Below are 15,432 nucleotides of genomic sequence, written 5' to 3'. Positions count from 1 at the left end.
AAGCCCTACAACACCTTTTACTGTGTTGGAGTGGCTATAAGTGCCACGGTAAATCTTGGGCTTAAAAAAAACTTCAGTTGCTTCATTCACCCTCAGTCCCAGCAAGACAGCTTCTAGGGCAAAAGTATCTCATGATCCCTTGAAGCAGTGGGGGGGACCTGGTGGAATAATGATGGCTTTAGAGAAGTTGCATCACCCCAGCTGCCATCAGCAGCCTGAGAGCTGATGCTCCAGCAATGCACAGGAAGCACTGTGACTAAAATAAACGCCACTGTACTCCAGTTGTTGCTTTTTCATAAAGTGCCTCGGTGAGTTCATGAGCCATGGAATGCCTTTCGGCATTGTAACGGTTGGGAGATAAATACTGACACTGCAGGGGGGAAACAAGGTTGTTCATTGTTCAGTGTGCTTCACCTCAGGAGTTATCAGTTAGTTCTAAAGACAGCCTGTCACCCCAGTGAAGGTAGGGGCAGTACTGTCACACTGTGTGGCTGCAGTGGCAAACAGTTGTGTTGAGCAATCTCTGAGCAATGTCTGGGCCAAATCTCCTGAGTGCAGCTGCCACAAACACTCAGGGACAGCAGATGTGTGAGGGCCATCTACAGTGGCATGCCATTGATTCACAGCCCGAATGGGCAGGCTAATGGGATCCCATGATGGAGCTGCCATTGATCACTTAGCCAGCGGAGCACTCCCCAGGAACTGGACCAGAAAACCTACTTATTGAACAGAAAGAAATGATGCTTCAAAAGGCAGTAACTGGGGAATGACGGTCAACAGGTAAAGAATGTTTTGCTGACACAGGAGGAGGCAGGAGAGCGGGGAAGGCATGGTAACCTCACAGCTGCGACAAGGGGAATGGGACTGGCAAAAATCCAGGGGGAGGACATGAATCAAGGCAAAAATGAACAGAATGTCTGGAACAGGAGGGACATTTTGTCATAGACTAATACAATCATAGAATGGTTTGGAATGTGGGGGACCCTAAAGACCACCAACAGTTGATTGGCGTTCTTATGTTGGGATCCCAGAGCCGAAAGCAGTACTTGCAAGTGGGATCTCACCAGAGTGGAGTAGAGGAGGAGAATCACCTCCCTTAGCCTGCTGGTCACTCTTCTGTTGGTGCAGCCCAGGATACGGTTGGCTTTCTGGGTGCAAGCACACATTGCCAAGTCATATCGAGCTTCTTGTCAACCAAACCCCCCAAGTCCTTCTCAAGGCTGCTCTCTACCCATTCTCTGCCCAACCTGTATTTGCACTTGAGATTGCCCTGACCCATGTGTAAGGCTTTGCACTTGGCTTTGTTGAACGTCATGAGGTTTGCACAAGTACACCTCTCAAGCCTGCCAAAGTCCCTGATTTATATATGCTGGTTTGTGATAAGAAAATAAAGTTTAGAGGCAGTGGAGAACCACCTGGAAGAAACACAGGGAGCCACCTGGGGTTGCCGGCTGCAGAGGATGGGGAGGATTTAGACACAAATCCTTGATGGCTATGCTTTGCAAGCTCCCTCAACAGGCAGGATAAGGCCAGGGCCAATATAAAGCATTAGATAAGCTCCACAAAGAGAAATTAAAATTAGAAATTGCAAGAACATGCCTGCTTCATCTCTGTTTGAATACCAACATTATTCCTGAGCAGCCAAGAGTTTACTAGGGCATTTTAAAGTCATGTAAGTCAGTCAGCTTGTTGCCAGAATCTGCTTATCCCCAAAACACATGAAATTACCTCCTGACAGCCAGTGAATGAGGAGCAGGCAGCAGTGAGACATATCAGCAGCAGCCCAAGGGTGCATTGACAAGGCAGAAGATTCCAGAAAGCACATTTTGCATTTGCAAGTGCATTTTGCTGCATGATGCCTAGGTCCAAGAGTGCCTAAGAAGCTGCTCCTTGCAATAGCAATGTTGCTGCATGGCCCAAGACCATGTGTTCTGTCTATGGGCTTATTCCCATAAGCAGAAGAAGAGCAGAAAACATCCCACTTGATCAATGCTTTGCTTCAGGGTGAGTCAATGATACAGCCCGGTGTGCCCACTGCTAGCCTGGGAGATGTGGAGTTTGTCTGCTTCTCTGTGGCAGCAGGAAGATGAATTTCCCTCCAGTGCTATCGGCTTTTATAGAGTTCCCACCCCAGAAGTCATCCTGCATAGCCTCGGTTTGGCCACCGCTCACCAAAGGGATGCTGGTGCTCAGGTGGTGACACCAAAGGAGTTTTGCTGCTGTATCTTCAGAAGGGTTTGAAATGTATGTTAATGGGCAGAAAGTCTCATTAGTAGAGTTGATTAGAGTTAGTTTTAATTACAGAGAGAGCCTATTTTTTTTTCAACTTTTAATTAAGGATGAGTTAGAACTGTTACATATTTAAAGCATTACTTTTGCTCAAGCTAGCATTTACATTGCTAAAAGCAATATTGTTTTCTGTAATGATAAATTAAAATGTTGGCCAAACACCTGCGAGGAGTTTTTTTAGCATCCACCTGGGGGACAGTATGAAACCAGAAACAAGTTCTTTACCTTTTCTCCCCATGGAATACTTTGCAAGGTTTTTGTTCTCATGAACACAAGCAGCCACCTCTGGTGAGCAGATGCAGCTCTGTACTCTCCACTGGCAGAGGCTCCTGGGCAGCCCACACTGGCCCGTGTAGTGTGTCCTCATTCCAGGGTGCCAGCCATGGTGTTGGAAGGAGGGAGGTGAGCTGCTTGCCTGGGTCCTTTGCCAGGCAATCAAAACCAGTGGTGTCCCACCTTCCAAATTCATCACTCCCCTTCTTTGGCCCTGTCCAGACTCTGAGCCCCCTATCCCGCTACCCTCCACACCTTCTGCCATGCATTTGACAGTGACCTTTGGTAAAAAGGTAAATAAAAGGTAAGAGCTGTTTCATGCATGTGACAGAAGGTAACACCATGGGGTCCGGTGCTTCCTGCTGCTCTTCCTTCCTGACGCGCACACCACCCACCCGTGACTGTCTGTCTCAGTGCTCCCTTTTCCTGTTTCCATGCAGCCGGCCGCAGCGGCAGCGACGGGAAGCCCACGGTGAAGGACACAAGCAAGGCAGGTAGGTGAAACCTTATGGTGGCTGCTGCTGGCTCAGCCTTCTCTCCAAGCATCCCTTCTGCAGAGCTGAGCACCCCTCACGGGCTGTCCATCACACCACTCATCCCTCTGCCACTGCCAGGGAAAAAGCACAATCAAGTCTGCTCACAAAGGTTTTGCCAGTGACTTGCTAATATCTCTCCTGTGCCTCAGCAGGGTATGGATCTTCCCCAGTACATGCTCACAATGCCTACAGGTCTTTCAGAGACAAAGATAAATGTAAAGCAGAAGCAGGGGACACCTTTCAAAATGCCTGAGGGATATTCATGACTAGAGCTCACTAGCAGAGGTAGATGACTTCCCATTCCTAGAAATTATTAAAATGAGACTAAGCATCTGTCTAAGATACTCCATAGTCCAGATAAAGCTCCAGGCTTGAGAGACGAGTCACTGATAACACCTCTTAAATCTCTGTTAGGAAAACGTTGTACTGGCTTCTTGTGGTACAACTGCCCAAGAGTCTGTGAGAAGTACAGCATGGCAAAGCAGTCTCATTTAGAAGGAGATTTATCTCAGGAACATATTGCCTGTCAAGTTGCTTTGTTTTCATTCAATCTGTTTCTGTTTTGTCTTGTGTATATTCAGACAAGTGCCTCTCTGACCATGCCATCTTTTCTTAAACCGAGAACCAGCAAGACCTTTCCTCCTGTTTCTGAGCCCTCCTGCTGCCCAAGTGGCTGGCATGCAGCTCGCTCTGAGGGCAACAAGACTTACCCTACATGATGGAGCAACCAAGAAGCTGCTGCCACCACCATTCCAGCTTTACATGGGGGAGCTTTACAGCATTTTGCACCTTGGATGTGGAGGAGGAGCAGAACATCCTCTGCCCAGCATTTGGTGCAACTCCAACAGTTTCTGGAATGGCCCTCCCAGGCTCTTTAATGCTCCATTTTATCCTCGTTAGAAACTGGGGCAGGAGCTAATAATCTTATCCCAAGTTAGGGGATGGCCTGCCTCCTGGCCTGCTTCCCAGCCTGTCTCCATTTTGTTCCTGGGCAACAGCCAGTAGCTTACTTGGTATATTGTTTCCCTAACTCCTGGCCTCATGGTGCATCACAACTCAATGTCAGAAATGCCTCTTCTTGTTTATATTTCCCCACTGACCTCCACACACTATTCCTCCAGCCCACACCTTGAATGATTGCCTCTAAACTGTGCTATAAGCAGGGGTAATCTTACAGAAGCAAAATGTCACCAAACAAATGTTTTCTCAGTGCCAGAATTACTGCAGGTGCCTAACTTGTGCCGTGAGTGCAGGGGTCATTTATTAGTGACACTGCCAGCCACTGAAGCGGTCGCGTGATTATGGTCTATGGTGTAAATGGTCTGAGGGGTAATGGAGTTAGGTGGGTGCATACTTCTCACAGGCACTGCTGAGGGCTCACAGCTGTGCTTCTCTCTTCCTGGTAGCCCAATCCTAAAACGAAGCCCTGACATCACCAAATCTCCCCTGACAAAGTCAGAGCAGCTGCTGCGAATAGATGACCATGACTTCAGCATGAGACCAGGGTTTGGAGGTATGAAACGTGCACATTTGTCATTGTTCCTGTTTTACACTGTCACTTCTTTATACTGCAGCACATACTCAGGTGAACAAGCAGAGTGGAAAGCAGAGCGTTTTCCATCTCCAATTTTTGTTATTTTGTGTTGTGACTTCATGACATGCTCAGGTGGAGAGGGGTGCAGTGATATAGCTTTCTTCTTGGATGAGCAAATAGTGTGCTCAAAGGCATGGACATGTGATTACAGACAATATGATATTCCTGGTATTCAGCAACACTTTCTTTTGATAAAAATCTGCAAATACACCTTATGTTTATCCCTCTAAGATTTATGTTTATTCCTCTAATATTTCACTTCACTACAGTGACGTGTGTGCATAATCAAATAATGTACCATGTCTACTGACCTGGCCGTTTCATTTGTAACCCAAAAGCAAATATATTTACTGTTAATGCTTGCTCTTAGTTTTGTGGTTGTGTGGTAGAGCAACCAAAGCTTTCAGGAAAATGGATGAAGGAGAACACATTTTCTTTCAGCCCATCAGATTAGAGAATGCTGTAATTTATCTACCCTTTCTGGCTGACAGATGGTCATTCAAATCCAGGATACCATTATATACTCTGATGGAAGAAGATTTTACTGCTAAATGCTCAATATACCAAATACCAGCATGTTCAATTAATTTAAAAAGGTTTCAGTTTCATCGCAGTCTGCTAATGTGAGCATTATTTGTCTTGACAGAGCTCCCGCAGCGTAATTGCCAGAGGTATATAAGAGCCAGTCAAAGCCTGGAGAAGGGAGAAAAGATCAAAATCCCTATTACATGGAGTCGCAGTCAGACCTCTGGGGAGCCCCAGGCTCAGTGGCACATGCCAGTGTCTTGCAACACATCCCCTCCTGTCACCCTGTCTTTTCCACAGCTGAGCAATGGGTGATGTGAAAGTCAAATACACAGAGTAGCTGGCTCTCAGGGGTGGTACTAGCCTGAGAGGGAAGCAGAAGTGAGCCAAAAATTTGGAGTAACTCTCCCACATTCCCTTAGCTGTGCCAACACTGTCCATGTAAAAGGATGTTCTGCTGGGCACCTGTCTTGAGAGCCTTGGACCCAAGCGCTAGAGCCAAAAGCAATGAAAATTGCAGTTAAGTTTTTAAGGGACACATGTAGGATGACACAATAAAAAGAGAAAGCCTGCAATAGGTCAATGTTATTGCTGATTTTGGTTGTTATTAGTTTTTTATTATGAATTCCAATCATTTCTACTTCCAGTTTGTTTGCTGTCATTTCTATTTCATACTGAGCATCTATTTTTATCTCTAAGCTATGAAAGCCAGAGGATTACTTTGTCTCATCAGGTTTATATTCTGCAAACTTTCAATTTTTCCCCCCAGGCCCTGCAATTCCTGTTGGGGTGGATGTCCAAGTTGAAAGTCTGGACAGCATTTCTGAGGTGGACATGGTAAGAGTCACAGAAGAGCTAAGGTCAGATGAGACTTCTGGAGACTGCCTAGCGCAAACCCCTGCTGAGAACAGGGCCATCTAGAGCAACCTGCCTGGGTTTGTGTCTGTGGGATTTGAATACCTCCAAGGATGAACACTTCACAGCCTTTGAGGGGCAGATTTATGTTTGATCTGAATCTGCTGGCAATTACTTATGTTGATCTCATGCTACCATTTCATCTCCCTGTAAGCAGAAGGCAGAAACCTGACATTCTCTTCTCTAAGACAAGGTGATACAACACTGGGAAGACTGTCCCAAAAGATGTGGGTTTTTACATTTTCTTAAAAACTGGTAACACGTTTAAAAGTTCCGAGGAGACCAATTATGTGTTGGTTTTAAAGCACTTTGATATACTGCAGACACAGGCCCATTTCAGCCATGTCCTGAGGTGGTCGGGGGCCAGCTAGCTCCCAGCTGGAAATCATGACCCATCCTGAGAGCAGCACTCATTCAGACTGTTAAGTCCTGCTCTCAAAGGGCAGGCACAACGAGCTCCAAGGGGAGAAGTTTCTCCAGAACTTGCCTTTTGGCACATTAGCAGTTTTATCACCCCAGCTGTGTGCTGGCAACCAGCTTAAGGCTCTGTTGGTTATTAGGTTTTTGTTATGAATGCCATACTTACTATAGCTTATATATATATATATATATATACTGTATCTTCACACTAACAGTGAAGTAGGATTTCAGGGACACGCAGGACTAATGCTGGTGCTCTGCACAGGATAATTTCTGTACTGAGTCTCTGTTCTTCATTTCCTACCATACAATTAGTAATGTAAACCCAGTTAGTTTTCAAATGCTCTCAAAGGAGTGCAGATTTTGGTCTTGATAACTTTTGCTGGAAGGGCTTTTTGTATCACCAAACACTGCTGAAAGAAAGATGCTATTTCTGCAGGAGATTTTCCATGGGAAGATTCTCCTGCATACAGGACATGTAAACAGCAGCCTGTGCAGAAGAGCAGGAGCATAGAAAGGGAGCAGCTATTTCAGCTTTTGAGTGAGCTGGGTATCTACAGTCAAACAATGACTTGCAGAGTACAGCAGGGTTGCAAGGCTGAGGCACATAAGGGTGTGCATTCCCCGAACCCTAAGGAGCCCTCCAGATGGCTCTTCTGTCTCCAGTGCTCTTGGCACTCTGGCTGCCAGCCATGGGGACTTGGAGATTTCACCTCTACTGGGATGGTCCCAGTCTTTCTGGTTGAGGAGAAAGCTTGTGAATGTGGCCAGAGAGCCCCTGAAAAGTTTCGGAACTTGAAAGCAAAGAGAAAGAACTTAACATTGAGGATTTAAAAGTAAAAATAAAGCATCAACACACTCATTTTTTAAGCAAGCATTAGGATTTTGAACAATTTCCCTTGTTTTTTTGAATACTGCCCCTGCACATCATGCTGCAAACATCCAGTAATACACAGGGAAAAACACTGTATGGCCTCCGGTAAAAAAAAACATTCAGGGTCAATACTGGCTATTCACAAAACAATGATGGAGAAGACTTTATATTGTCAGAATCAATTCATTTTAACTTGTGCAGCTTTATAGAAAAAGGCCATAGTGGTTTGCAAGACCATTGCTTGTTTTTTAAAGAAGAGACAGCAGTGACAGAGATATTCAGTCTGCACTAAATTAAGGCTTGAGGAGTTACATATGTCAGTGTTTCCTTCTTTTTCTCTTACTTTCTGACTATTTGCAAGACAGTGGTAAAATAATAGTGGACATTATAAATTTCATTAGGACATTAGAAATCAGATTATTTTTTCCCCCAATTAATTTGAAAACTTACAAATATCTATCATAGGCCAGAGACTCTGTGTCCTGGTTTCAGCTGGGATAGAGTTAATTTTCTTCCTAGTAGCTGGTGCAGTGCTGTGTTCTGGGTTTAGTCTGAGAACAATGCTGGTAGCACACCCATGTTTCAGTTATTGCTCAGTAATGCTTACTCTGACCAAGGACTTCTCAGTCTCATGCTCTGCCAGGGAGGAGGGGAAGCCGGGAGGAAGCAGAGGCAGGACACCTGACCCAAACTAGCCAAAGAGGTATTCCATACCACAGCACATCATGCCCACTATATAAACTGGGGGCAGTTACCCAGAAGGGCAGATTGCCACTCGGGTCAGGCTGGGTATCGATCAGTGGGTGGTGAGCAATTGTATTGTGCGTCACTGGTGTTTCTGGAGTTTTAGTCCTTTCTCTTTTTTCTTTTTTTTTTTAATTATTATTAAACTTTACTCCATTTTCATTATCTACCTGCTCCATCCATGGGGTTTATCTTCTATTTTCTTTCTTTTATGAAGCATTCCCAAGAATTATGTTGGCCTCTAGTATAATAATAGCACAGAATGCAAGTAACAAACCACTTGTGCTGAAAAAAGACTGCAGAACCCCCCATATTTCAAAATGCTTGGAAAGTGCTGTGGAGAAAAAGTTCAATTGTCAAATAATTTAAAAAAACCCAGCACCCCAAACTTATCTGACTTCTACCTCAAACACCAGGGCTGACTTTTGAGCCTTAGACACTTCCCTCAGTTTATGGGCAATATATTAAGATACACACAAAGATACCGTGCCTATAAACACTCGTATGTGAGGTTATTTTCAGGTATGTGAGATCTCCCTTTGAAATAAGGAAGAAGGCAAACCCAGTTTATATACCTCTGGGGTCTGATTCCAAATACAACAGAGCGCAAAGAGAAGGAGCATGCCTCTGGTCTAAGAGTGCAGTGTGTGGGGAGAAACAGCAGAAAAACCTGGTTTGGTCAAATACTGAGTAAAAAAGAATTCAGTGGCTGTGCTGGAGGGAGAGCTCTCACTGCAACACGCTCTGTCAGCTGCCTGGGGGGCGGCAGTTGCCGGAGCAGCACGAAGGGCAATGCAGGCAGAAAATGCTTCTTCACAGGTGGGTCCAGAAATGCAGCATCATATAGGACTGTGGTATTAAGGGTCGGCAGCACTCTCCACCTACTGCTGCCTCAGCATGTCTGCCTTTTCATCCCTGGAGTGGCTGCAGACATCAAAACGCAGTATTTACATTTCAGAGGTGCATTCACTGCCTGCATGGCCTCTGATTTCTGAATCCAGTAAGTCTGTCTGACCTGGGGAATAAACAAGCTGCAGCCAGTCATGTCCCCTGCAGCTCAGGGGGTGGATGTTCCTTCAGGAATGGTACTTTACAACTTGTGGTTTGTCCCAGAGAGGAGAAATCACTGCTATGCCAATAAGGCGTATGCTGTGACACAAGCCTGTTTGTTGCAGGACTTTACCATGACGCTTTACCTAAGGCACTACTGGAAAGATGAGAGACTGTCCTTCCCCAGCACCAACAACCAAAGCATGACCTTTGATGGCAGGCTGGTGAAGAAAATCTGGGTCCCTGACATGTTCTTTGTCCACTCAAAGCGTTCTTTCATCCATGACACCACCACAGACAATGTCATGCTGCGGGTCCAGCCGGATGGGAAGGTACTTTACAGCCTCAGGTAAAGCTGCATTCAGTCAACGGGAGTTATTTGTGGAGTGAGAGAGAAAATGGTTTAATTGATTCCTGTATAGTGCTTTTGCATGACTTCATACTGAAAAAAAAGCCTAACAAAGAATGAATGTGTTGACTATCCACTGACATCTGAGTCCCTGTGCAAGTTCATTGAGTGCTTGTCCCAGGAAGTCAATGTCCATGCTAATGTTGCTTCTTCCACCAGTGTGCTTTTGCCTTGTGTGCATTGTTATCCAGTGCTCCTGCTGTCTAAAAGCTGTACCCAGATGTCATAGTCTCCTTGGGGCATCTCACTGGGGACCAGTGAGCTGTGGGGCACGCTGATGAAGAGGCAAGGCACGATGCAAGGAAGAGAGCAGTTTCTGGTAATAAACAGAAGTCCAATGCATCTATAGTTATCCACTGTACAACGAAGTCCCTGGGCCTAGCAAAATGTGCAATTCTAATTCTAAGAGGTAATTATGAAGAAACATAAATTATACCAAGCACAACTTGAGCTTTATGATAAGAACAAACCACGTAGAACATCCATCAGCATCTGAAGTGACAAGCTTCAGAGCAAGGGTATATGGCCCCGGGTGACCCACACGTATGGTTAAAGCAAAGCAAACACTTGACTTTGGCTTTTCCTGCTTTTTGCTCAGTTTCATGTGGAATGCATAAAAGCTCCTTGAAGGGACATTTTGGGTAAACTGTTTTGTCTTCTAGTTTGAGGGGTGATCCCAGTCCTGGCTTTCTGCCTTATTTTCCAACTGGTTGATCAGCTTTGGGAGGAACATTGCTGACCTAAGTCTGAACGTTATTAAAGCAGGATTTTTTTCTTTCTGATAAGTAACACTTTCATACTTGGAGAGCTTTCATACCTTCATACTAGGTGGGGAGCATCTGTCAGTCTCCAAAGGAAACTGAAATCAATGCTTTAGTTTTCCTTGGCTGCAGCTCCACTCAGTTAGAAAACAAGTCTTGCCAAATGATCCGTAAGAGCCTATTAGAGAGGAAATTGCTGTACAATATTCGGATGCAAGAATGTCAACAGCCTCCACAGCAATGAAATAGTAACACACATACTAAATAAACAAAGCATCAGATGACAGATAAGGTATTCTGAAGGACAAAAGAGAATAAATATCTGACTGATAGGAGGTCAGGATCAGCAAAATGCATACATAGGTTTAACTAATGATAGGGTTGCAGAAGCTGTGAACACCATTAAGTGCATTTTATACAGCAACCTTAGGAGTGGCAGAGGTAGAGCTGAGCCTGCCATCAAGTGAGAAATTCATCTTCCCAGCCTGCTGAGGTGTTTTATGATTTTATGAAAGGAAGGGAAGCAAACAAAGTCTTGATCCCCTGTGGGGTATCAGTTTGACAAGAATTTTAGTGTTCTATGACATTTTTATGTTCCTGTACATTGGAATTTGAAGTCTGAAGAATATCTGCCTTCTCCTTATTAAAGCTATTTCTTCACTCAGCGCATTAGACAAGGTTCACTTAAACCTTAGTCCTTTGCAAAGTTTGCTCAGGTCCTTAGCACAATAAGAAAAAAGACAATGAAGTGCCATATTGCTGCATGATACCAATCACCTGCGCAGCAAGCCTTCATGGTGTCTAAAGAAGATGAGAATAGAAAAAGATCAAACTATTCAGATACTGCCATGCACAGTCTTGTGCTTAAACAGTCGTCCTTTATAAAATGGTGGTGAATGCCTTGAATAGCAAATTGACTGAGTTTAATTATTTCATTCAGTGGTGACTGTAGGTTGGAGTGCTTGTTGAACACTGGGGAAATATGAATGCTGGTCTCCCCTTAGGAGCAAACGGGTCATTGCTGCCTGCCTGCCTTTGCTGAATGCCTTTGCCTGTAGATTGTAGTTTTCCTTGATGTCTGCCTTTTTAAGGTTCTTCGCGAGACTTTGTCTCCTCTTGTCTTGAAAACCACTGTAGATCTCACTGGCACCTAAACAAGTCTGAGCCAGGCACTTGCACTCAAAGACTAAATCCAGACAGAAAAGCAACATCAGTAAGAGCCTGCACTTGCAGAAGGACTACTGTGTTTCTATCATTATGTGACAGATGTCTGTCTACCATTAGCACTGCTATAATTCATTAATTCTTTTTCCATTATGACTTATACTTCTACCTTCATTTACTTTCCTAGAGTTCAAGAGAGTTGAGTCAAGATTTATGGATGTTTCCAGTGCAAACACAAAATCATGCGGTTAAAAACGAGATAATAAGACTATAGCATGACCAGAGCTTTCGATTGGTGGGGAAGGTCATTTTAATGGTCTTTGTAGCATACCAGCTCCAGCATTGCCTGTGCCCTCTGGTGGTAAATATACATGTGCGGTCACTGGATTCTCATTTAGCAGCTGGAAAATCAGAGCGCAGAGAAAAAAACCTACCTGCATCCCTCATGCCGTTAGGATGGCTTTGAAAAAAACGACATTATTTTACCATACAAAGCATCCCCTGAAAGCACAAATGTCTGCAGAGAGATGTTGGCTGATAGTCAAAGAGGAAGGAGGACCCTCTCTGACCTTCCCCATTTTCTCCTCCAGTATTTTTGTCATCTAGTAGCAATTTGTCATGGCCTAACTTTCTAGTGACCTCTTCTAACACTGATTTGCTTAGAAGAAAAAATGGCTTTAACTAAATTGGAATGGCTTGATCTGAGTGGAAGGTGCTTGTTTTCAGTGGACTGTACTGGATAGATTGATGGCTTGGCTTCGAAAGCGAAGATCTAGGAAGGGCTTTAGTTACTTAATAAAAACCCCAAACTCAGAGCTTTATTATTTTACAGTCACATAAGAAGACAAGCTTTTAATGGAGTGGGTTTTATTATTCCTAGAGTTACGGTAACGGCAATGTGCAACATGGATTTTAGTCGCTTCCCACTGGACACACAGACATGTTCCCTGGAGATTGAAAGCTGTAAGTAAAGTGAAGGGAAGCCAAGGGCTGCACCTCAGGGGCACCCAAACTGTATTTCATTATATCAATATTTATATCAATAATTAAATTGTTGCTACATGCACAGAGGCTCTCTCGAAGTCACTGCAACACTAAGAGAAACTCCCTGCCCCTATTTTTTCCCTGGAATTGGATGGTGTTTGCAACAACGCATTGCTCTGAAAAACCAGCTATGAGCACTGCCTTGCCAGTGTCCCTGAACCAGGCTGCCCCGCTGCCACCCCATCCCCAGGGCCACTTCCCTGCACGTCAGCAGTCTCCAGCTACATCCGCTTGCCCACGTGCCCTCTAATACACAAATAAATGGCCCTACACCCTTGTTGTGGACTGTCTGCTCATCTGTGATGTAGCAGCCTGACATTAGTCACCTTCCTCTTACATTTCTTACACCTATTTGAGACAAATGCAGCTTATACCCACATGTAGCTCCTTTGTCCCAGGTATGATGCACATATGAATTGGCTAGATTGCAAGCAGAAACATTTTAAACTTCTCCCTTCTTAGGAGGTTTTCCCTTCTCCTTCATAAGATTGCAGTAAGAAATTATAGTCTTAATCCTGTTTTAAAGCATTTATGTGTGATTTTTTTCTCTCTGTCTGGGAAGAGCTGCTACTAAAGCCATCTGAAAGGATTAACATTACTATATTTCCACATGTATTATAACAGCAAGACCCACAATGTTCATGCGTGCACACAGGCAGAAAGCTTACCCAAGAGTTTTCCCTCCTGCATACCTCAGACCATCAGTAGATTGCTGCTCCTGTTACCCTAAGCAGGCCCTTTCGTCTGAGGCTCCTTTCTTTGCTTCTGATTTTAGGACATTTAGAGGGACAATTGTTGAAGTTCTGATGTGGCGGGTTACCCAACGTACATATTATGTGTGTGAAATGATGATGTACCAGGCGTCAGGCCTGAGGGCTGTGACAAGGAGCAAGCCCACTCCTTGCCGCAGACATACCCACCCTTGACACGGCTCTCAGCTAGGCAGTGGCATTTGGCCTTTTCAGCCGGGACCCCCAGGTAGCCTGGAAGGTGTGTGGGGACACACTGGGCTGCGGGTGTGACATCTCAGTGCAGTGGCACTGCCCAGGTTCGCTTTGCTGCCCTAGATGCCTACACTGAAGATGACCTTATGCTCTACTGGAAGAATGGGAACGATTCCCTAAAAACAGATGAGAGGATATCGCTGTCCCAGTTCCTGATCCAGGAGTTTCACACCACCACCAAGCTCGCCTTTTACAGCAGCACAGGTGAGAACCAGAGTGTGTCTGACAGAGAGTGGGCTAGGGCAAAAAGGGGTGCAAGCTGTCCCTTCAGACCTTGGCCATGAAGGATTATCCATTGAGAGGCCTTTCTGTGGCCCATGAGATCTGCCTCTTTTCTGTGCTGAAGCTGCTCTCCCTGCCACAGACTTCTATCTTGTCTAGAAAGACAATCCTTCTTCAAGATCACACCAAGCCTTAACAAGAATTAAACTCTTCAAGTGCACAGGTTATATTGTCTTCTCTGGAAGTTATGGTCCTGAAAGATGCTTTGACTTTTATAGCTGGTTCCATAAGGAGCCCTTTCTGTAAACTGCAATTATCTGTGGTCATTAACAATGTTTTTCTAAAAGCAAATGAGGAGTTTTTCCCCTAATGCAACATGACCTTACCTGAAAATACTTTGGTATAGGTGTGAGTTCTCTTTTTCCTTCTCTCTGTTATACAGGGTGGTACAATCGCCTCTACATAAACTTCACTTTACGCCGACACATCTTCTTCTTCTTGCTCCAAACCTACTTCCCCGCCACCCTCATGGTCATGTTGTCCTGGGTGTCCTTCTGGATCGACCGACGAGCAGTTCCTGCCAGAGTCCCATTAGGTAAAAACCAACCTTGCAGTCAGCAGACCTAAGAGACAATTGCTGCAGCTGCAGCCTTGACCATCAAGATGAAATCCCCTGTGCCAAGCACTGCCCTATTGCCTTGTGGCATGGAAATCAGCTATGCCACACGTGTGTCCCCCATGCAGGGGCCTGGCCCTGGTACAAACTCTCCATCTGCCCTGCAGTACCAAGCAATTACCTTCCCTGCTTGCACAGTGCAGTGTGAGGGATTCAGCTTTCCATTTTGCAACATCTTTCAGACAGATGAAGCCATATGTCAGAGGAGTCACCATGGGAGCAGAGCTACGATACGGATATAAATCTTCCAAAGCAGGTGCCTTGCCCTTAGCAAAATGCTGTTTATGTTTTCCAGACTTTGAGACCCAAGCTTGTTTCTGCTTACTCCAGGCAACACACTCCTGAGGATATTATTTATTGTTAGAACCATATTCCTCAGTGGAGAGGATATACAGAGGCATAATAGAGATGGTAAATGGGGCAGTTATCCATGTCTGTGTTTAGAAACAGCATCCATTGCCTTGAGACCTTATTAAAAGCAGCATAAGGGTTTGGGCTATGGCTTTTTGGAAGATATAGGCACTCCCTTTAGCAGCACTCTTTAGCACATGGATACTCCTGTGAATTCAGTCCTTTATGCTTATATACATCATTTCAAATTTCAAAGGGATCATAAATGTGATATAATTAGCCCCTGAAATAAGAGGACTACAGAAAGCCTCCCTCAGAGCCAGGATAATACTGAACTAAAGGGGTTCTTGCCTTTGCTGATGTGCTTGTTGTGCTCACCCATGGTGTAACATGGGGCAATGTTGCCCTGTGGGACCCCATTAGTCTCTGCTCTTGCTCCAGGGAAGGCACAGACCAGGGTGACTTCCCACAAAGCAGGACTTCATAGGAGCAGATGGAAAACAGGCCTGTGGAAATGGGTGGAAGCAGTAGCAGCAGCAGATGGGCTTCATGTGTGTCTATGCTGTGGAGGGGCTGAACTA

General features: G+C 44.9%; 1 protein-coding gene across 1 annotated transcript in view; it reads left to right on the top strand.

Moving 5' to 3' along the window:
• Positions 1–15,432, top strand: part of LOC133221136 (gamma-aminobutyric acid receptor subunit rho-1) — a 30,125-nt gene that overhangs the window by 11,002 nt on the left and 3,691 nt on the right. The window contains exons 2-8 of the mRNA XM_061369801.1: positions 3,003–3,056; positions 4,505–4,611; positions 5,987–6,054; positions 9,346–9,569; positions 12,435–12,517; positions 13,666–13,806; positions 14,267–14,419. Coding sequence (XP_061225785.1) covers positions 3,003–3,056; positions 4,505–4,611; positions 5,987–6,054; positions 9,346–9,569; positions 12,435–12,517; positions 13,666–13,806; positions 14,267–14,419 — 830 coding nt within the window. The remainder of the gene's footprint in view (positions 1–3,002; positions 3,057–4,504; positions 4,612–5,986; positions 6,055–9,345; positions 9,570–12,434; positions 12,518–13,665; positions 13,807–14,266; positions 14,420–15,432) is intronic.

Source organism: Neopsephotus bourkii, unplaced genomic scaffold, assembly GCF_033783945.1.
Source record: "Neopsephotus bourkii isolate Nb327-2 ecotype Australia unplaced genomic scaffold, CSIRO-AGI_Nbou_v1 NB_1511, whole genome shotgun sequence".
NCBI classification, from domain to species: Eukaryota; Metazoa; Chordata; class Aves; order Psittaciformes; family Psittacidae; genus Neopsephotus; species Neopsephotus bourkii.
The sequence above is the reverse complement of the archived record's forward strand: the minus strand, read 5'-3'. Positions and strand labels throughout refer to the sequence as shown.